Source organism: Engraulis encrasicolus, chromosome 15 (genome assembly GCF_034702125.1).
Source record: "Engraulis encrasicolus isolate BLACKSEA-1 chromosome 15, IST_EnEncr_1.0, whole genome shotgun sequence".
Lineage (NCBI taxonomy): Eukaryota > Metazoa > Chordata > Actinopteri > Clupeiformes > Engraulidae > Engraulis > Engraulis encrasicolus.
In genome coordinates this window covers 8522013-8545557 of record NC_085871.1, presented here as the reverse complement: position 1 = coordinate 8545557, position 23545 = coordinate 8522013, and the positions used below count along the sequence as shown (strand labels likewise).

The window sequence follows — 23545 nt, the reverse complement described above, 5'->3', positions numbered from 1 at the left end:
ACCGCTGGCAACAAGACGTTCACTGCTAAAGCCACTGGCTTGTATACAAGTCAGTGGCTATAGCGAATGTTTCATATCACTCCGCAGGGGGTCCGGTCTTTTGTCACTCTAATCAGCTGCTGTGATAGACAACACCTGTCCTGGCTAGCCTAGGCTACCTAGCTGTTGCCTAGCGGTGTTCCTCAACGGCACTGTTTTGTTTTGCGCAGCAACAATCTTAACATTAAATAGGTCTAAAGAAATGTCCCCGCATGTGTGAATCATTTAAGTATATCCATATAATAAGCGGGTTAACTTTCGGCGAGTCGGTCGCTTTGTGGAATAGCAGCACTTCAGAGAGAACAAGACCCCTCCGCTCCGCGTCGGGGTCTAAAGATTCTCTCTGTCGTGCTGCTATTCCACGGTAGCGACCTTCTCGCCGAACGTTAACCCTTACATAACAGACGTGCGAACGTTGGGGAGCCCCGTTGAAATGAATGGAGCATTCGACCGATGACGTCACAACCATATAATAACAACAGATAACTTTGCTCACCTCCTGCCCACATGTCAAAGAAGCCAGTCTTCACAACCTCTCCCGTTTCGCCTGGAAAGACACACAGACACAGACACAGACACACACACACACAAACGTGAGAACATGAGATGAACCTGAAACACTGTGCAGATAAGCCTACAGATGGCTTATTACGCTGACCTGGTTTACAAGCTGCAGCTCCTCAATGTCAATAAAGAGCTCACTTATTTTATCGTTTTAAAACCACTTCCTGCAATGTTGTACATGCAGTAGAAAGAGTGTAGTAAGTGACTTACTGGCATTCTTTTTAGGACTGGAAAGCTTTACACTACCTAGCTAGCACCTCTACAATACAGGCATTGCCAGATAATTACACTGTTATTAAAATTCTATTTTGACACTTAAAAATGCAGTAACAGGGGGTCTACAGGTTTAACGAAGTGAAAAGACATTTTGAATATCTTTTTTGCAATGGCATTTTTTAAATTAATAAATAAATAAATAAATACATTTATGAATAAGACTCGCAAGATCATATACATTAAAATAAAGCAAAAGCTCAGACGGCGCGTGTGTCTAATGATGATGGGTGCTCGTAAAGCCCAACATCTATGCAAGCAATACTGCACAGGTTCTGCACATATGGCAACCAAACAATTTTTCCCCTCCAAAGTTCAACAACACATGGATGATGCAATGGTTCCTCCCTAAAATTAAGATCCACGAATGTAAGATATTTGGAATGGATTGAACTTTTAAGACAAAATAAGACTTTAGGGCAAAAACAAAATGTAATACAACTTTTTAAGAACCCACGGCCACCCTGAATAATTGCATGGCGACACACTCAGCTTGTGCGTGGTACAGTAGCTATTATGAAAGCATGACAGGTTAACTCCCTTTAAATAATACTCTGTTCAGCAAAGGCACTGCAGAGTTACTATAGAGCCTGGGGGAAAATGATTGAATAGTTTGGTAATGCTTGCAGAAGGATCCCACTGGTGGATCAAAATGCTGCATAATGTTTGTGGAACTCATACCAGGTGTGCAGACAACTCTCTCACATTAATGCTAGCAGAAAAACATCTCCCAGTACATCTGATAGTACTATATTCAGGCTTCATACAGAAATCAAGTTGAATTAACTACCTTTTTACTACCATCAAAATGTTTTTAAACTACTGTACTAAAGCAAAAGAAAAGAATAATGTTTGGCAATGCCTTTCCAAAATACAATAACACACTTCCTCACAATTCAACCAGACAAATATAACTTAATCATCACAAAACTTCAAGTTAAGCAAGCTACACTATTTCCTATCACTCAGGTCCGACTCGCTGCATAAAAATAAATTCACTCAAGTTTGGCTATTTTGAAGAGATAGGCACCTGACGAATGCAGAAGGTGGGTTTGAAAAAATTAACCATTCATCAGAAATACCGTGTACTACTTTTTACTGGCCACAATTTTGACCATCTTCATGTACAACATTTCACTACCTTTTAAAAGCCCGAAGGCCCGAAGACATTCATCATATCAAAACCTTTAGAGTCATGTCAAACAGTTTTCTGATTTACTTATGGGGACTGTAATGACTGGCACTGATAATGTGAACAGTCAAAAACAGTAATCTAGCAATGCACATAGGGCGGAATTCTCCCGTCTCCACTTAAGTCTGTTTTACGGACGCACTTTTTACGCACTTCGATCCTGCGCGCATTCTCCCCTCTGAAATATTACCACACCCCTCGCGCTTAACTCCGAAAAACAGCGCGTAGCACAACATGGGCGTGATATATGCTAAATGGGGGGATGAGTCTTCCCAGACTTCATCAGTTGTGGTTTCAAAGAAACCACGGAGCGTGGATTTTCAGATCAACCATGTGAAAACCTCGGCAGTCCATTGAGATCCAAAACTGAACTTTAACTTTGAATTTAGAACCACGTGCCAAAAGTCCTCGTGCAAAAGCATCTCAAAATCTAACCTCAGCTCATTTTCACAAACACAAGGCGAGTAGTGGAGGTGAGATATTGAGATGGACACGCAATGTGTACCTTTGGCGGGAACTGAGCTGGGCCTCGTTTCCCGATAACGATGGTTCTTAGCCTTACGTGTGTCATTAACCAGTGATCCTACGAATGTTCTTAGATTTCCTACGACTGTTTCCCAAAGACACTCGTACATGAACGCGCGTGCACAGCCTCTAAGATCATTCGTAGCGTCGCTCTTAAGGATCGCTGTCCACATATGTGGTGCTGAAGTGTCCTCGGAGTGAACTGCGCCGTCATGCTGCTAAACCATTTACAAAATGTAAGGCGTGTGTCAGTATCAAAAGTTCTATAAGGGTGGGACTACATTTGTAGCAGTTTGCAACTATCGCCAGGAGTTATTGTTGGCAAATGAAATAAAATGCACACACACAAGTTAATCATGCAAAACCATGAGATACGCTGTTAAACCAGACAAAGCGTGTGCAGTTGGCTACCGTGCTTAATATTTAAGAAGACAAGTAGGCCTAGGAGTTCCAAATTGGGATGCGCATTTGGGGAGCGGCGCGCAAAGTACCGCGCACTCAAGTCTTTAACAATTGTGAGGAACATTTTGCACGGCAGTCTGCTGTTATTAAAACAAAAAATCTACACGAATCCCCATCGCTGCCTTTTTATGTCATAGTTTACCCTTAGCCTACAACTATCGTGTCTTTTCTGCGTCGCCTTCCCTTTCTTAGGGTATTTGAAAATGAAAGAGGGCGCAACGACTCGCTGACCGATTTTCTTTTTTTAATGTTTCGGTAGTGGCCTTCCGACATCACCACTCTTGTCTCTGGTCGCCGAAGCCCCCTATTTATTTTGCGTGTGGATGCCTTGGTCTTGTTCACGAAGCACCCACACAAATTATGACTGATCACAGTTTAATAATGCCCTGACTTATCAAACACAGCTGAACTATTTTACTGCCTGTAAAATATTTTCCAAACACATCGCTTTTATTTTATACACTTACACAATTAATGTTACCTTCTTATTCTCGTTACAGTGTCAACTGTGGTGCCATGATATTTACACTCCCGTCTTAAAACATCAACTTGAAGCGCAAGTTTCCTCTTTTCCTGTGGGTGTCTCCACTGTGCCATGCCACTCGCGTGTTAAAACAGCAATCTTATGCGCAAGTTTCTTCTTTTCCCTTCATATCCTGTGGGTGTCTCCACTGTGCCATGCCGTTACGATCAATCTTAGCGCGTTAAGACTACTCCAAACCACTCGTGGATTTCTCTTAGAGTTACGTGTCAACCTGCGATGGTTCTTTGCTAAGTTGGCTTTGGGAAACGCTCCGTGAGCTCTACGATGGTGTTACGTGTGAACTTAAGTAGCACGTAGCGTTAAGTAGTACTTAAGGCCCTTTCGGAAACGAGGCCCTGAGCGTTTTGGTGCGCAACAGGTTGATTGAAATAATAAACATGATTAAACGTTTGGTTAAAAATTGAGTTTGGCGTGTTGCCTGGACAATTCCGGAAATCAAAAACTGATTTAAAATGCTGATCATTCCCACAGTTAAACAAGCACATTGTATTTGCTGACTTTTAAAAGTGCTTCTCCGCTTCTCTGTACAGCAACGTGACATTAATATCATTGGAAATATGTGGATCTCAGCTGTCCGTCAGCATATTACACTTAGGCTACATGCATGCTGAAGAATGAACAAGGAAATCGATCGTCATGAAAAAACGGAGACTTAATATTCTGTCGCAGATATGGGAATTAATTGGACATGGGCATGCAATGCCAAGCCAGGACTTAAACGCGCAGCTGATGGGGTGTAATAGAGACCAGAAGCGAAATGCCAAAGACATGCTCTGATATGTAGGCCTACCTTTTTACGTTTAGCTGTAATGACATTCAGGAAATATTTTCTGCCTTACAAAAACAGATAGGACAACATGTAGCCTACCTCAGTATGTGGTGGTTTTGTATGTCGGGCATCAGTTCAGAAAGTTTAACAAGTTACATGCACATATGCACGAGTTCCAATAAATCACAAAAGTGGAGGAGTTGCAATAAAAACCCTTTACTTAACGTCGTGGCTACAACATAGTAAAAATGGCGAAGGTTGTTTTTGAATAGGCATACTTCGGGTGGCTGTTAGGACGACTGGAACAGCGGTATTTAGTCTGACGTGCCTTGTCAACTTAACCTACTTGTGCATGGTGCGACGAGGTGTTTTTGGTTTTGGTTACCGTCCGTGGAGACAACATGATGATCCTCATACTGATTCATTAATTACCTGCTTTTGTTTGTAAGTTCACCGATATGAGAACATGCTCTGGGCAGCTGGTCATATTTTGTCACAATTAATGTAGAATGTTTATGTGGAACTGTGAATGAATTTCGATTTGGACTCACGCTTACGGTAAGGAACATCAACAAAGCATACCGTGTAACATGTTCAAAATGCGAGCCAAGCGAATGCAATATTGCAATATTAAATTTTACCTCATAGTGGCGCTTGACCTTACTACAGCCCTTTGATGCGCGTAAAGGAAAATGCGCATAAGTGCACGGGAGAATACGCTTAGGATTCATTTACATGCGAAACTCCCTGATTTTGGCCTGACCCCACCCAAAGTGCGCAACTGGTAACATCGCGCGTAAACTCAGCTTAATCACAGACTTGAGTAACCGCGGAGGCGCGGAGGCGCTGTTGCGCGCTTTTTTTGACTTAAGCAGGTGGGAGAATTCCGCCCATACTGAATGGAGAGGTTATTGCTTGGCTCAAGCACAGTGAGGAAACACATAGTACCAGGCCTGATCATAGAAGACGATCCTGAGTCTAAAACCTTCACACTTTTTGAAATAAGAATGAGCTAATGACTAAATATTCTCCATGTTTTCATTATTGTAAACTCTGTCAAGTCTGAAATCGGGCACTGAGCCTGAATACTATCAGCCCTGTAGTTCACAGCACTGGAAAGTAGTTGTAAAATGCTGGCAAACAGCATATAGTTAACAGCATATAGTTTACAGCAGGGCCTGACAATAACTTTTTGCTCAGTGGTCACAGTGTTACTCACTGTCGGCAGTAGCTAGTGGTTGTCCAGACTCACAAGCCATTTAAGCTTTCAACTAGCCACAGTTTTGTTGTCAGTATTTGTTGGATGCATTTTCTTTTAATACATCTAAGCTCAGGAAATGAAGTGATGAAACAAGATGATCAGTGATGATCATTTTCCGGGGCGCATTCGGACGGGATAAATAAACGTCTGTTATTTACTCAATTCACAGACATTACAAGGGAGTGCAGACGGCGTGCCTATGTAAAATTACCCCAGGACATCTGAGTTTCGCCGAAATACAGTAGGTAATTCGCGGCGGAATTATTACCTCACAAATCGCGGACATGGCACATTCACACAGGACTAAGAACTCAGACATTCTCTGTAATTATTCCGAATTACCGGGGGTCCATAGGTAATAAAAGTCCCGTCCGAATCGGGCTTTAAACGTAGTATACACATGTAGTGTATGTACTGTATGTAGTACACACTAGAGTATGGCAACCCGACCGAAGCCCGACGGGCCTGGTCGGAACCCGACGGGCCGGGCTGGACTCGGACAAAAAAAATAGAATGTCTGACGGACTCGGGTCTCAAAGCAAACATAGCCTACATTGTGAAAATTATAAACAACCAGAGAAAAAGTTTCAGTCCATGCACACGTCAGTTTTGTGATTTAAAAAATAAGTAATTGAATATGCATTATGAAAATGTTGGTAGACCATTCGTGCGAGAGATTATTATTGGCTGTATGTAAATGCGCCAGTTACCAGTGGCAACATTTGGATGCGCACGGATCATGGATGCCGAGTCAACTTGCTTTCTTAATAATCACCGAATCAACAGTTGTCAGTGGATGTGTGGTCTTTTGTTGTAGTGTAGGACTACGTTTTAGTATGCCTTCGAGGCTTTCTTGAAGGTTGAACATAAAATTACGAAGTTTGTCACTGCATTATTCGCGAGGATTACATTCGCAGCGTGGACTAGCAAGAGGAGCACAATATGGATAGATTCTAACTAAGACGACGCACACGCTACATGGAGTAAGGTAGGGGCGGAGAGGTTTACTGTTACTATTTTGTCCGCTGTGACATGCCATGTCCTTCACGTAGAATTGTTGTCACTTACTGTACAGTTGTAACTGCGCGTGCACCCTTTGCTGATATTATCTACCGCATGGAGATCAGGGGAAAATGCATTCTCTTCAGTGATGCGCGGGCTGACCCGAAAGCAGCGGGCGCTTGCAGTTAACTGCGGTCGACCGCAGGCACGGGTTATGAAATATTATTTTTAATGAAATTCGGGTCGGGTGCGGTCGGTCAGGACCTTTGAAATGATGCCGAATTTTAAAGTAGGCTATAGGCTAGCCAATAGGCTATAGTTTACTAGCAGACAGGGACATTTTTTGGGAAATAGATCAAAGTTTATATGGCTGAATAACTACGATGGTGCCACGCGCTCTGCAGGAGACTTGGGCTCCTGCGTCGGCCGAATATCTTCTGCGCGCAACTGGTGCAGCAGGTGCAACCATTGAGTGCATTTTGAAGAACACAGAGGGTGCTCTCTAAACAGTGCAGTGATGGATATAGCCTACATATTTTCTTATAGGCTACAATTGTAATGGTTTCGCACTCATTGTGCTTTGCCAATGACGCTAGGGTGTTCATAAAGACGCACGGCTATTTTCAAAGGCGGGTCGGGAAGCGGGCCGGGTCAATATTTTCCATGAATATTTCTTGCGGGCAGGGCAAGCGGGCGGACTAGGGAAAAAAGCGGTCGGGTGTGTCTTGTTTTTTCGTCGACCCGCGCATCACTGATTCTCTTGTAGGGTCGAACAGACTACTGTTTTTCGGGGTTCACTTCCTTCTTAACAATAAGGGACAGCAGCAGCTTCACAGGGCTCGCGGGGATTTATTTGCACCACCAACAACGTAACAACTGCTCCGGTAGCCGTGCTGACTGTATCCAAAACTTATTCGTTAGTTTTCACTTTTCTTATCCTCTCATGCCCCTCCCATGCATTCGATCACCGCACCCAACATCTCTGGCTAGTCTAACCAAAAGAAACACAAGGGGCGCCGTCACATGTGTGTGTGTGCGTGTGTGTTTACTTACTATGCGTGTGTAATTAAATTAGGCTACTGCAAATTGCCTCATCCAAACGTCTTTGCCTATCTATTTATTACGTGCTATTTAGAATATGGAGCTCACATAGAAAATCTTGCTTGCGCACATGGTTCTGTTGTTATGAAACTGGTCTCGGGCTTCGATCGGGCTCGGACACAAACATTTTATTTAGTCTCGGGCCCGGGTCGGATTCGATCACTTTTCTGTCGGCCAAGGGCCGGGCTCGGACAGAAAAAAACGGCCCGAGCCACACTCTAGTACACACAGTGCACGTGTAGGTGGTGCCTTGTGGCTTTGTACAGCCTTGTGGCTTTATAAGGCAGAACTAGCCCCGTGGACATTTGCCAAAGTAAACTCTTTTAAATTTCAGAACAATGTATCAAAAATACAGTCATTAATTCAGAGCAAACATTGCAGGCTTAGAAGTGACATGCCGAAAGGCATTGCCGTGCAGACCGCGAGGCGTGACATACCGTTGATGAGGGCGATGTTTATGCCACGACCCACGTTGTTCTTCACCCCACTCATCACACTATGGAGAGAGAGAGAGAGAGAGAGAGAGAGAGAGAGAGAGAGCGCAAGAGAGAGTGAGGAAGTGATAAAATAGACAGGTGGTGGGCTGTGTAACACTGTACGCAGTATACATGAATGTCACATGATTCATCATACTCACACACTCTCTCACACACACGCACAAACACACACACACACACACACGCGTGCAAGCACACAAGCACACACACACACACACACACACACGCACACACACACACAAGCACACACACACACACCTGTTAGGATCTACAACTTAATGTTCAACTTGGCATGGGGCCAGACCATCCAGCTGGGTGAGTACTGTAAGCATTCACCCATCCCATAACAGGTCTGTCCTGACCGGGATGTGGAGAGTTTCTCAGCATAGATAAATAGACCTATCTGATCATCTTCTTCAAAGCACATCTTTAAAATCGAGGATACACAGAAAAGAAAAACTTAACAGCTACAATTGATGTGATTCAGCCTTCACATTCCAATTGCCAATGAATGTTATAAATTTACAATTACAATTATAAAGACTTGTAAAATTACAAATAGTTTTAAGAGCAGACCTTGGGAAAAAATGCAGTTTGTGTAAACACTAGTTGTGCATTTGTGTTTGAATCTGTGTAGCAAGTCGAATATCAAAAGGCTGGTTCCACCCACAATCTTCAGTATAATCAATGGTGCAGGGCAAGACTGTTAATTTCAAGTCATAGTTCAGCTAAATTAGCCAGGCTATGATGATGGGGAACACACAGGAAAACACAGCATCGGGGGACAGCGTGGGTCATTTCCCAAACCTGGGTCATCCCAAAGTTGCACTTTGAGCAATTTGCATAATTAGCATAAATATATTGTAAGGTAAGACTACTACAGGTGAATAGGCTAAAAAATTAAAATAATAGTTATCACCATGAAACTTTCTCAGTTGATTACTGATGATGAGAGAAGGAAAAAATGTATTGGATGTTTTTTGTATTTTGATGTTTAGATATGGAAATGAGGGCATACATTATCAATTATGCGCTAATTTGCATACGCACCAAATCACTTTCATATGGTGAACTCTGGCTCAAAATAACTTTTCTGTGGGTAAAATATGTTTATTTGGGTGTTGAGATGGTGAAAACCTGAAGAATCTGGTCAAGAGGGAGTTTTGACCTGGATACATGCCCTGTGCAATATACTGTATAGGCCTACATATAGGCTATTTATTTCATATAGGCTATTTATTTCATTTCTGGGTTACACTATTGGGCCTATGGAGACCACGACTAGACTATTCCCATTTCTGGGTCATTTCCCATCCCTGCCCCATCTCTTTCTCCTGCTCATTTCCTGCCTCCTCTTACACTATCCTTTCACAATGAAAACCCGAAAAAACACTTTTAAGAAGAAAGAGAGAAAAACAAAACATCTACGATGAACATGATTGAGCCTTACACATTGTCTTCAAAGCACATCTTTGGTCCCACGACGCTGGCGGCCCCGCTGGCCATCTTGAAGGAGAAGTGGCCATCAGGGCAGGTCTTGGACAGGCCACACTTGTTCCTTGGAGGCCGCGTCGCTACGGAGACCACCGGAAGTTAAACCAAAACAAAAAAATATTAATTTGATTATATATCCATTCATTCATTCATTTTGTAGGTTGTCAATGTATTTCTATAAAAGTGACTTAAAATAATGTCTATTTCAACGAGTACATGTATAGGTATGGTGAGTCTGGTAGGTCTATAGGTAGAAAATATGCCAATCAAATTCATAACACAAAATCACAGTCATGACTACAAATTTGTTCTGCTGATCCTTTCACGTATCTACGGCAACACACATGCATAGATACATACACAATATACACATCACATTATTACTCTTATACAAAGTACAACTATTACATTTCATATTAGTCATCTTAACTCCAACAAAACTATTGCCATTGACCGGAAACACATCACTGTACCCATCATGTACGCCAGGGGAGAGGAACCATTTTCATTCGAGGGCCACTTCAAATTGTATTAAGTCCTCCAAGGGCTGTACTATGAACACAAACCAGGATTTCTTCCTGCACTTTAGGCCTATATTGAAGGTGGCCACCCTCACAACAGTCCCCATTTTCACTAGGTTCCCTGAAAATATAACATAATTGTATTGCAAATGTAATTTCTAAGATTCAACAAGTCACATTTCATGTGAAACTGCATAACATTAAATACACCGGAGTCCGGATAAGACGGCCTCAAGGGCCGTAAACGGCCCACGAGGCATAGGTTCCCCACTCCTGATCTACGCACATTGAAGTCTACGCATCATCTGGCAAACACATGACGCCACAGAGAGGAATTTGTACACTCCCTGAGCAAACTGTACACTAGCTTCTTTTGTAGGCTCTTGTAGCAGTGCCTTCCATAATCTGATCCATCCAGTGACAGGGAAGTATAACTGTACTGCTCTAGAACAATAATCAGACAATTAAGTCAGTAGTCCAAGAACGTGGCACAAGGCCCTTTCAAACCACATGTAGCAGGGACAAAACACTGAATCCTACACATAACAATTTCAGTAATAACTACATATTTAATCACACATCTTATGTGGCAGTTTCAAACAGACAAGTTTGCAGAACAACACTAAACCTAATCATAGACACTGACCGTTGTAGGCCTGAGTACTCTGTATTTTCCCCCCACACACATTGTATGGTTGCTGAGTAGGTCCTAATTTGTAAGTTGCTTTGGATAAAAGCATAGCTTCTGCTAGGCCAAAATGTCATATTTAATAGCTGTATTAGTACTGTACAATGAGCCTACTATACACAATGTCAGACACCTCCCATTCAGTGCATTCTAGGCTGGTGTAAGTTAGACATAAAATTGCACGCCAATGTTCTCTGCCTGCGTCAAAACAGAGCTTATCTGACGTCACTGTGAGAAAGACTAATTTGTACAAGACTCAGCCCAAAGTACTTCAACAGATTAACTGGCGACGAGATTAAACGACAGAGAATCGCTGGACTTTGCAGTAAGAGTGATACGAGAGTACGTCCATTAAAAGCAGAGTGTAAACATTCCAATTGGCTGTGGTGGCTGTCGCCGAACCGCATCATAGCTCATTTGCATAATATTCGCTCAAGTCCAACTACAAACTGTCGCCCAATTCTCTCAAATTGCCCCTAGTCGCCCAAATCGCTTTTGTCTCCTCTCTCACCAACGACTCAATCCAAAGTCGCTGGAATTGCTTATGTCGCGCTTGGAGCATTTGTGCGGTAAGAGGAAGACATAGGATGATAAGTGTAAATTCATGAGGACCTTATGCTCACACACATGGTATTTCTCAAAGTTAAGTGTCCTAGCCTTGCTAGGATGAGTTAAACCCATTTTTCACGGATTCACGGATTTCACCAAAGACTAACCAATAACTAGTTCTAAGTGTAATTAATAATTGGACACACCGGGCGTTCACTTCACTTTGAGAAGTACCCACAATCTCTGGGACAAAGGCTTGCAGTTGAGCTGGTCAATGATGCACCTGAACAGATACACACACAACTCTACAAGTACACATCTCCTACTCCTACACCTAAACGTAGTCTGTTTTCCTGAACAGTCAGAAGCACAACAGTCACAACACTTTCCACTGTAAGACTGAAACTGGAGCTAGCAAATTACGTATAAACAAAATCAGATTTACAAACAAATCCTTCAGTCGTTTCAGCAACCCTGTTGCATTACCAAGAAAAAAGAAACATGTTTGGGTGAGGGAGTTGAATGTATGCCCCTTTCATTTAAGAATATCATTTTGATTTGTCTACTGTATATTGTATTGTAGGCCTATGTAAATATACAACACAGGGGTGATAGTGAAAAAAAATCCTGAGCCTGAACTTTTTTCCTGGTCGGGGAGGGGGGGCCGGGGGACGACGGGACATACTGCATATGAGACGTAATGTAGGCCTTATTATTATTCAAACACATTATTCAAACATTTAAGATAATGTTTTCATTTTTGCATTATTTCTATAGTGTTATTCACGAAAACACAGATCATTTCCCTGTTGGTAGGCTACAGCACTTGGCTGAAAGAAACTGACCACCACGTTCAATTCTAGCTGTAAAAACGAATACCAACGTATGCAGTTAGAAATGCATTCTAGGCTTGTGATGTTGCACTAAAGTTATTGAGGTGGGTATTGAACCAATGCAACATTTCAACACCAGAATGCATTTCTGAAAACATGGTGCATATTTTACCACATTGAATTAACTGAAAGTTACATATGTAGCAGCCATACCAAGACAGGTCAGTAGGAGGCAATACTACTCCAAAGTACAGTAACTACACTCTGTCCAAAATAGAGGAGGTGATTACCAATTAATTGAGCAATACTTTTAAATGACATGACATTTGCTGCAAGCTGATAAGTTTCATTTTCATTGGGACATTGCTCATATAACTTGTATAGGCTACTTGCGGACATACGTTTAGATAGCCTACTCGTGGCCCCATGGTCTATAACCCCTGCCTTTCCGTTGTAGGGAAACGCCCTTTAATTACCGGTACATGACATTTAGGGCACAAGCGCATGATTGGCTACATGCAGGCCCACGTTCACATCGCATATTTCGACTCCACGGATGACAGAACCAGTGGTTATTACGGACAGGACAGTATATATAGCCTGTGTGACTACTGCGCGACTTTCGCATTGGGTTGTAGTCAATTAAAATACATGAAAATCACTCGCGTGTACACACGCCCATTACAATGTACGAGTTGAAAAGATAACAGAAAGCAACAAAAACAAAGACAGGACCGAATTAAGCTACATGAAAATAGCACAGGGCGTGAAGATAAGATGAACATTCACTGCATGTCTAGGTGACACCGTGGTGGCCACATGAACGCAAGCCAAGTATTTGAAGTTCATGGGAGTCTGATATTGATAATTGCCCCCTGCCCGAGAGTAGGGATTAAGTAGCCCAGAGCGTGCAGACACTAAGCGCATACGACTTCATTGCGAGCGTCGACGTTGCGCAACGGACGTCAGCGAGAACTTGTTGTCACGATGTGGGTGTTATTAAATACAGCGCATTTAAAGTCGGCCACAAATATGAACGAGACGATGAGCTCGCACCGGTTTGCTCTACTAACACACCACGTGTGAGGAGTGGGGGGACAGGCAGTGAGGAGGAGCTGAAGTGGGGACCTGCGCAAACTTGTGTAGAGGTGTGAGACAAGACCCATATACACACGTGAGTGAGTTGTTGACCAACCAGTTCATGGGCGCGTGACCTCGGAGGCAGTCCGCCGACGAGCGTTGAAGGGGATAAGCAACTGCAGAGGTTGCAAGATCTGACTGCAGCCGCATTCATCCCGCGATAGTTTTACACCATGTGACATGTCACCTCGTCAACGCAACGTCGACGAAATTTCGAAGTTTGACAGGAAATCTAACCGTCATGCAGCATTTTCCATCCAGGGTGCATTGCTGTCTAAATGCGCATACATGCGTTGACACATATCGAATGCACCTAATACAACCTGTGCATCGTGCGTGGAATAACTGGATTCGATTACGCAGAAGGGCTACGACAGGGAGCGCGCGAGAGAGAAAGGCTGTGTGAACCTGTGCGAGGCTGTTCGGGGGTTTTCACAGAGCGCGTTGGTTTAGTCAGCATAACTAATATAAACATCTCCCTGAAATCAGTTTGACACGTGGTTTGTCAGGAATGACGCAAAACACCATCCCTCAATCAACAGTAGACCAAAATCCACGAACTCAGCTCACACTAGCCTACAAGGGGTGTAGGCTAACTAGGCTTGCCAAACATTAGCGATCCAAGCATTCCATTGTCATTTGGACATGTCGCAATGGTAGCCGCTATTCCAATGCAGACAACATTTACGCACTACACCTAGAAAAAAAGTATCATGACGGGCATAGCATAGCCTACCGTTTTGAGCATACAGACTTTTTTGAAAGAACGTCTATCTCCATCAAAGTTTGTCAACATTGCGCAGTCATTTAGCGCACATAAATGAGGAAAATAGACGAACCTATTTCAAACATATACTCTCACTGAGCCCGTTTATGCGCATCAATAAGCCGTTTATGGTCAGGTTTTTGGAGTAACCTGCGCAAGGCAAAATCATTCGGGCCCAAGCCAACATGCCACAGTGGGCAAATTAATAACTAAATGGCCTTACCTTCAAACGTTTTCTTGATCACAGAATTTCACTAGTATTCCACTGACATCCACACGGTCAACACACCCATCACAACTAGCAAGCCATGTGGATTTGTGCTAACAATAGTTGCTAATTTTTATCGGAATCCAAATGGTCTAGATTTGGCCTACAGCACTTTCTTCCGTTTCTTCAGTATAACGAGATGCCATTTTTGGATTTGCCTCCGTCGACAGTGAAAATATCTGAGAAGGGTAACCAGTAGGGGCCTAGAACTCTCTTTACTGTGCATACTGACAATCTACTTCTCCTTTCACTAGAACTAGAAGACTGCCGCCAGTGCTGTGGTGAGTGACTCAAGAGCAAGACGTAACAAATTGATACATTTTTCAGTAAGATGTCGGGATGATACAATTATGGGCTGCTGCTCATTTGGGTTCCTTTCGCGTCTCTTACAACAGGCTGTTGCGCTCTCATTTATTTTCACCATACATTAATGAACTCCCACGCGATAGTTTATTATTTTATTAATATTGGGGAAATATATATATTTTCTCTACAGCCACGCCGGACTGCTATCACCCCTGACAACACGTTGTATGTGGAGTTCACATAGAGCAGCAACATCCTCCTTCTACAACCTAAAATCAATCATGGATGGGTGAACGCCACATACAGATCCCATTGACTCTTGTAAGACTGCTGGACTCATCTGCAATTACTGGCATACAACCCTCCAGTTTGCCTAATTGGCTTGTTTTTCCCAAGACACAAGCAAATAACCCAGTAGGAAAAGGTGGAGGAGGTGTTGTAAGCAGAGACGATTGCTAACGTTTAAAAAAAAAAAAAAAAAAAGGTTCATAAGGAGTTTTTTTTCCAGTATTCATGTGACTCCCTTTAGGAGACTAGGAGAATGAAAGGAGTTCATTGGAAACTCACACCTAACTAAGGGAACCTGACTTGATCTCACTTCAATTGGTAACACGTGGTATGATTTATGTTTTTTTAGATGCGTCCCACGCATCTCTATAAGAGGCTTTGGTGTCCGTCCGTCCCTCCGTCCGTCCGTCCGCCCTCCCGTGATGTGTTTCCCTCCCGTGATGCGTTTCTGAATTGTGATTCCCTCCTGTGATTCCCTCTTGTGTCCACAAGGTGGCAGTCGCTCAGTTTTGGCCTGGAGCTCATGCGTGCAAACCAACCGTGCTCTTTGCCAGTGAGAAAAACATGGCGGCACTTCCTGTTGATTTTCACATGAAAGTTTTGCTTAATTTAAAGTCCCTAAGCGACTATAAATGTTGTGGCTTCCATATATTGATGTAAAAGTGCCCCACGAAGTAATGAAGCACAACAAAGTTACTCCACATTACCATTTGACCACTCGTTTTTCTATGCTAACAGGGTAGCTAATGTAGCATTGTAAATGATCCAGGGAGAAAGGGGGAAATGTTGTGATTTCAGTCCGCCTGAGGCAACGATTTTCGTGGGGAAGATGACCTGCATCTCGGTGGCATTGAACCACGCCCCCGTGCCTTATTTGGCTCGCTCAGCACGTGCGTCCTCAGTCCAATCGCAATGCTTTATTTTCCCCAGACGTTTAATCGCATTTAAGTGAAAGTGCCATGTATACACATCGCAAAATAACTCTTAATCCGATCTATTTAAATCGCATTTATTAAATCGGACTTAAAAACATCATGTACACGTAGCCAATGTCTCATTGATTAGTTTATGGAACTTACGGTTTGTCTGTTACGGTCCACGAAGACAATATCCACGTGAAAACGCAAACGCCTGCAAACCACTGTTTTGACAGAAATACAGTTCACCTGTCGCCTACTCTGTTTTCTTCCCAAAGCGGCATTTAAAAGTATTCCATGAAATCCAACATCAACGTCACTTCAAATAGGTGACAGCATCATGCTCACACATGAAATAACACTTCAGTGAGGGGGGGACATCACTGCTCTCATATTAAAGTGAAAAGAGAATTTCACATTTTAGTTTATTTAATGTAGGCCTATGCAAAATTGCAAATAGCCTATTCATTGAAATCTGTCCAGAAAGGGTTGTAATGTTTGCCTGTTTTTTATGTTTGTAATTAAAAAAAAAAAAAAAAAAAAAAAGTGATTTAAAAAAAAAAAATAGCCTAACAAAAATAGAGATTTTATGTTAAAAAAAATGTGATATGGGATGGACCGATGGCCCCCCTAAGCTAAATTCGCCTTAGGTCCCCACATTGCTAAATGTAGTGTAAGGGATTATTTTGAAAAGACAGTAACATGTAATCAGCAATGCATTACAGTTTTTCAGTAAATTGCCCAACACTGTTGAAATCCTATGGTACTTTTTCAAATCCAGGCTTATACAGTACATGGTAGGCTTATTGATAAATTGCCTTGACAGGTTATGAGGAGGCCAAGGGGGCGTTTGGGCAAAAAAGGTTCAGAACGGGCATAGACGGACGCATCTGTTGTCCGCCTGTCGGACTTGTTTTTTTCTTTTTTGCTGAATTTCCAACAGGTAAGAGGTGTTGTTGGGTACAGCATAGAGGAGACTTAAGGTGGATTCATAGTTTACATCACTGGCGCTAACCTCATTCATACCTCCCTGGCGACGATGGCGTGCGCTCAAAATTACGTCACACGCCCCTCCGCAAGCTGCCACGGCGCGAGGTCGTGCACCCCACATTTTTGGTAACTTGGCGTGCGCCACCAACGACCATGCATGTAGGCAGACAAAGCAGGAGTTGCGAAGAGATATGGCTACAGCTACTGTACTACAGAATGGACCCTGCATCATTTTGAGGATAATAAAATGTCTTAGAGAGTTATTTTATCTTCTCCCTTAAATGTTGTTCAGTGAAACAATTGTTTACTTTGTTCAGAAGCACGTTGTGTTTGGCGATCTATTTATAAATTCTGCAGCCAGAACAATGCTCTCACATGGTCTTGGAATGATCTGGCAACGTAGGGTACAACAAAAATCATTGTGGTAAGTCAAAAGTCAGACGTTCAGTAGCCCTACAGCAGCTGTGTTTGGCTTTCTATTTTTATACATCTCTAGAACTCCCTCTACGAGTTGCGACAGATTCTGCCGTTTCTCTCATGAACAGCAGAGGGCACACTTCCGAAAATGCAAGCAAAAGCCTGTAAATGGTGCTTTTGACTATGTCTGCCACATTTTAATGGTTCTCGCGCCAAATTGCGCACGTTAAGTATGCGGAGCCCTTTAAAGGTCCAGATTTGTTTGCATTTGGACATCACCACTTAATGTACAGGGATTAAAAAGGGGCAGCCATGGGTCAATGGTTAGAGTGCTGGCCTTTAAATCAGAGGGTTGCGGGTTCAAATCCCATCCTTACCGGCACCTCTTTCACCCATGGCTAAAGTGCCCTTGAGCAAGATATCTAACCGCTCATTGCTCTAGGGCTTGCAACCAATACCCTGTACCTAAATAATCGTGAGTCGCTTTGGATTAAAAAAAGTGTCAGCTAAGTGTAATGTACTGTGAAAAGAGATGCTTAACTGTTGGCATTCCTGTATGATTTAAAAAGTTGCATATGGCTGGACAGCTAGTGTAACGGAAGCTAAATAGCAGAGATAGTGTGGAATGTTAGTAAGCCTCCCTCCAAAAGCCTCATACAGTATCGATAGCGCTGGGCTGGAGGACTGGTCCTATCGTACTGTACCTCTGTGCTGTACCTCCGCTATCGTACTGTACCATGGCCGAACTGTTGTAGTTGACGACGTGGTGAACACGTCCGTCACACTAGGTTTAAACACAAGTAGTGCTACCTTTGTTCTTTTGAGAAGGTTATGTTCCTTTCACAACGGCTAAGAATGTGATTTAGCCAATCACAATCAAGGAAAAGGCAGTTTGATGAGTTTTTGTTGTTACATACCTTTTGGTATGGCCTTGCCTGGCTGGCCTTGCCCTTCTGAGAAAATTAAGTCATAACACACTTCCATTAGGAATTTCAGCTCACTACGTTACTAAGTTTTCTTACCATATTGGCCCGCTTATAAGACAGGGTTTCCCCCCTAAAAATAGTGCTTTAAACGGTAGGTATTCTTATTTCTGCAGACTAGACAAAATAGCGCAAAATTAATGTTTTGACTAAACCTGAATAATTCGGTCATCATCCTTCACAATGATGCCAAAACACTCAGTAATGGAGAGGTCAAGAAATTGTCTTGGCCACATCAAACTTGTATATTGTATGGTCTTATATTTGGGCCAATATAGGTGCTTGTTTTAAACCCCTACACCACCTAATTGGAAATAACCCCTAATAGTTATGTTTCACAGTGTCTGAAAGAAGTGACACTAAAAATGACGCATAAATGCTCTGATTTTGAGCAGTAAATGTGAAAGGACAGCTTTCAGAATGGCCCGATTTACCGATCCTCCAACCATGAAGTTCCCAGAAAGGCACCTGTAACCCCACCATGTTTACACAACACCAATTTGTCAAAAATCCAAATTCAGTAGCTCATCACCACCACACCACAATCACACAAGCACCCGCACCCACGCAGGTTTTGTTCACCACTAACACCCCCTCAGTTCACCCCTCACCATAGTCACACGCACAGACACAGACACAGACACACACACACACAGACACACACACACACACACACACACACACACACACACACACACACACACACGTGACACTTAGGAATTCACACGAGAAAAGATATGCAACTTTTCAGATTCCACACAACAATAGTATGTGACATTAGATAGTTCACACACAAGTACAGCCAGAGAGTGTAGAGGAGTGAACCAAGTAACAGTAGTAGGCGACAGTAGAGGAGTGACCCAATTAACAAGTGACTTACGGACAGGGTCCTGTGGTGCCGACCGAGCTGTGTGGAAGGAAAGACAAGAGAGGAGTCAGAGAATCAAGGTCACAATATGACATCACATTACACTCACTGGTATTGTAGAGCTACCTGTTGGATGCCTTTTCAGAAGGCATGGCTTCATCTACCAGTTCTCCATGCTTGCGAAAAATAACTTCTTCAATACTTCAAAAAATTCTTGGTACAGCAGAGACTGAGTAACCGAGTTTTTTTTATAACCGAAATAAATACAAACACTTAATGCAAGTTTTTACCCGCATTTGACCGGTTGGTAAAAGGTGCCAACGTCCCATGAATTATCCTGATCTATACTGTAGCTCCTCTCCCCCTGCCCATTCGTCAGGACTGTTTTGTCAGAGATTCTTTAAGTATATAGAGATATGCCAATGTAATAGGTTGCTATGGGCACCTAACATGACCAGGTTCCGGTCTGCCTAAAGGGGCGTGTCATAATACTCCTGGCATTGAATAGAACAGTCCTTAGGTCTGCCTAGGTCTGCCTAAAGGGGGATTTTCTCCCCCTCCCCCTTGCAATAATAGAACCTGTAAACAATGGACCAATGGAACCTCTCTCTCTCTCTACTCTCTCTGGTTTTGTTTTTGGTCTCTCCATAATGATGTTGTTCTGATAAAACACTAGCATCAGTACCAGCACTGGCACCAGCAAACAACTCCACAGCTTTTATTCTATTTGAAAAGTATTCATTAAGCATTAATTCTATTTGAGAAGGAAACACTGAGTTTTGGGGAGGGGTGCACTCTCACCATTTCACTCTACTGGGAGCAGTGCCACCACCACCAGGGCCAAGACTTTGTAAAGACCACCTGCTTCTTTCCAGTCCATACAAGCAAGGAGGACCACTTTCAAACAGGGCACACTGGCACTTTGCACCACTATGGTACTGAGTTGGTGGAAAAGGGCTATCATTGACAAAGCAGTAATGCATAATTCACGAGACAAGAATTAAAAACCTATACCTAAACCTATTTGCTGGCATCTCAGAATGGTTTCGAGTGAAAAGCCAAAAACTGCTCTGTAATGGAATAGAAGTTCTCATGGGTTGATCTTTTCAGGATGGACAACTTTCCCAGAGAGAGAGAGAGAGAGAGAGAGAGAGAGAGAGAGAGAGAGAGGTCATAAGGGGCCAGCCACAGCCAAATCCTTTCTGATACTTCAGCTTAATGGTTTCACTGAGCAGTTCCACAAACGTGGTTTCACTGTTAGAAGTGTCTCAACACGAGACATGAGAGTTAGTTGGTCTTAATACACCAACTTAAAGTATGAACTTGCAACTACTTTTTTTACCTTGACTTGCCAAAGCAAGCCATCACTCATGGAGGAATTACATCATAATTACTCCTGTAATTACTGGCATTGGAATCATAGACAGAGACCAAGTTGTCAAAACATGAAGAACTGGTTTGAAGAAATTAGGAATTCTTCTGGGATGCCCACAATACCAGCCAGTAGATTCTACACCAGATTAAGAGTGTAGAGTATGTTTGTGGTACTTGTGGTAGAATAGGGTTCACATGTTAGCCACTCATACCCGCCTAAATTAGAGTCTTAATAAGCGACTTATTAGCTGTGTGTTAAGGGCCGACTAGGTCCTTATTACGGTTATCAATAATAAATGCCTTATTGGCAGTGAACAACAAATTTGTGAATACATGCCTAACAGATGATTGATTTTGCTTAACACGTGTCTTACAAGTCCCGTACACAGACAGTAAGGCATGCATTAGTGCCTAATGTGTGAACCTTAAAATAAAGTGTTACTGTAAATGTAATATACTCAAATGCAACACAACACCATCCCATTTTGTGATTTGTCCAGAGCTGAGGTACGATCACATGTTATACTTACCAAACATCTGTCCAATGTTAAACTCCCCCATGTTGATATCTAGGAGCTCGAAAGCAAAGAAGACGGCTAACAGAAAGGCAGCAGCCACCGCTGCCAGCTTAAGAACACCTGAGAATAGAGATTAATTGATTGATTGATTGATTGATTGATTGTTTACATGTATTGCCATTTCAACAGCTATGGCTATATCATGGCCAATACAGATAGAAAAAACATCATATCCGTGAATAGAGAAGAACATAAACTGGAAAGGACTTTAGGAAACATCAGCCTAACAGCAGAGAGGAGTATGGCTACCAGTACAGAGGGGTGGCATGGTGGTAAAAAAGAATGGCATTTCAATAATTGTTATAATGTATAGAAGTGTGAAAGATTTGTTTAAGGTTGGCTTGTTATGTCATGTCCAGAGGTATCAAAAGAAGAAGCAAACAGACGTGCTGTAGTTACACGTCACATTTGTGGCATTTATCTTTTTTTCCAATTATTTTTAGAAGTTTAATCTATGTGTTTTTTAACAACACAACCTACTTCAGTAGGTGGCCTACAGTGTAACTATAACTGGTCAGGTGTCACCAGAATTTACTTGTACTTTAACTTAGGACACCTGTGTTTGTGCATAATTTTGGAGTGTCTTACCTCCAGGTCTAATCATGTTCGTGGTAACAGCTTAACTTTCACTGCCAGGGAAAAAAGAGAAACATCCGCTTGTAATTTCAGACATATTCGGGATGTTATCACAAGAGGTCAAACATCGACTGTAGGTGAACGAAACGTCAGCATGAAAGCAGAACCCGGAAGGTTGCCCAAAACTACTCTTGCCATGCATGATAAGAGTTAACAACACCTTTCAAGTAACACAAGCTTTTGCTGAATAGAATATCTGTAACCTGAGTGAGGACGCTAAATTAACAAAATGTAGGCCTGCAGCTGTGTTTACATGTGTGTGTACACACACTACTCAAGGCTATTGGTTTCAAGGCTTGGGATTTTAACCTAACTGACAAACACAGCTAACGCTAACCAAAGCGACAGTCAACGATATGATCATAGTGACATAAAACGACTTGTTACAACGTTGTCCCTCATGCCTGCAGAAAGTGAGAATCTCAGTGCCGTCATAACAATGTAACAGACATTAAAAAAATACACCATGGTGTCGTTTCCTTTGCAAGAAGACATTTCTGTTAGCTGTCACTTGACTTTTAACTTAAAACAGATATCAACTAAAATGAGAAGTGTAGATGAATAGGTGTGATTTAAGTGTCGCGGTAGATTATCAATTCACGAGGACTTACCTGCAAATGTCACCACGTCACAGATATTTCATGTAAAGTCAGCTTGCTCTGAATACTTTGCTACCTACCTAGCCAGACGCGTTGGCTAGCTAGCCTACTATCTAAAGTTAGTCCGGCTGTCCCTCGCGGTGCCAAATAACCTCCACGGCTTGTGCGTCTATGCGAAGAACAAGAAAGACAAGCATGCATTTGACACCGAGACTTTAACGCGACCTCCTTTTGTGTGTTACAGGACTCCCCGCTAAGAAGAGAAATCTCTGCTTTCACCTGAGTATGCAGTTGCGGTGTCGTTTCACGGTAGTCTTCTCTGTCTTGTTATCACCGATGTGCTCGAATGCCACGGACGGACGAGGGGAGTCTCCACCCACTCTTCACCGTGAGTCTGTGCTTCCGGGAAGACCAAATTGCGTTCCTGAATGCCTGCTGTTTGGTTGATCTAACACACTTTTTGCCTGACTATTTTACATCCAGAACTAACCCAGTCTGTTCCATTCTAATAGCTAATTGGTTTACAGTAACATTTAGGCAAGCATATTTGTAATTGATTGTACTAGGCCTACTGTATTAGAACTGTCATCAATAACTTAGGCTCCTATTACCCTCTGCATGGAACAGTGGCAGCCCTACTGAGGCCTCTGTAACAGACTCCTCCACCCAAACTAAAAAAACATGGTAGGCCTACCGCAGGTCCCTTCTTCCTTCTGCAGTTAGACTGTACAACAGATCTCTGCGGTAGGGCCTACAATGGTGATGATGGTGGTGATGGTGATTATGATATGAGCATTAATGCTGCTGTGACCCCCCCTCCTTTTAATCTTAATTACTTTTTAGTTCCTCCTTTTATGATGCTGATAACACTGTACTCCCTGTGTTTTAATGCACTTTTATAGGCCCTATTTATTTGGACTGTATGTATTTCGTCTTTGTTTGCACAAGCTGTAGGCCTAGGCATATGTTACTGGTGATGCAATACATGAATTTCCCCATTGTGGGATAATGAAGGGCATACTTATTTACTTAGGCCTACTGCCATTTTTATGCAGTTATAGCCTATTTTATTTTCATTTAGAGAGAAAGACAGAACCTCTG

The 23545-nt window shown here is 42.6% G+C and overlaps 1 protein-coding gene across 3 annotated transcripts in view; it reads right to left on the bottom strand.

Annotated features, from left to right (window-relative positions):
• Window positions 1-22789, bottom strand: part of fam3c (FAM3 metabolism regulating signaling molecule C) — a 26095-nt gene extending 3306 nt beyond the window's left edge. Inside the window, exons 1-8 of one of the 3 annotated variants that reach the window (XM_063216962.1) lie at window positions 22457-22789; window positions 21798-21838; window positions 21162-21269; window positions 19270-19296; window positions 18324-18359; window positions 9680-9803; window positions 8170-8228; window positions 536-586 (exon numbers count right to left, since the gene is read on the bottom strand). In XM_063216962.1, the coding sequence (XP_063073032.1) occupies window positions 536-586; window positions 8170-8228; window positions 9680-9803; window positions 18324-18359; window positions 19270-19296; window positions 21162-21269; window positions 21798-21813 (421 nt within the window). In that variant the 5' untranslated portion in view covers window positions 21814-21838; window positions 22457-22789. The remainder of the gene's footprint in view (window positions 1-535; window positions 587-8169; window positions 8229-9679; window positions 9804-18323; window positions 18360-19269; window positions 19297-21161; window positions 21270-21797; window positions 21839-22456) is intronic. The other 2 variants (XM_063216963.1, XM_063216964.1) reach the window with 2 other exon arrangements.
• Window positions 22790-23545: the final 756 nt, after the last annotated feature.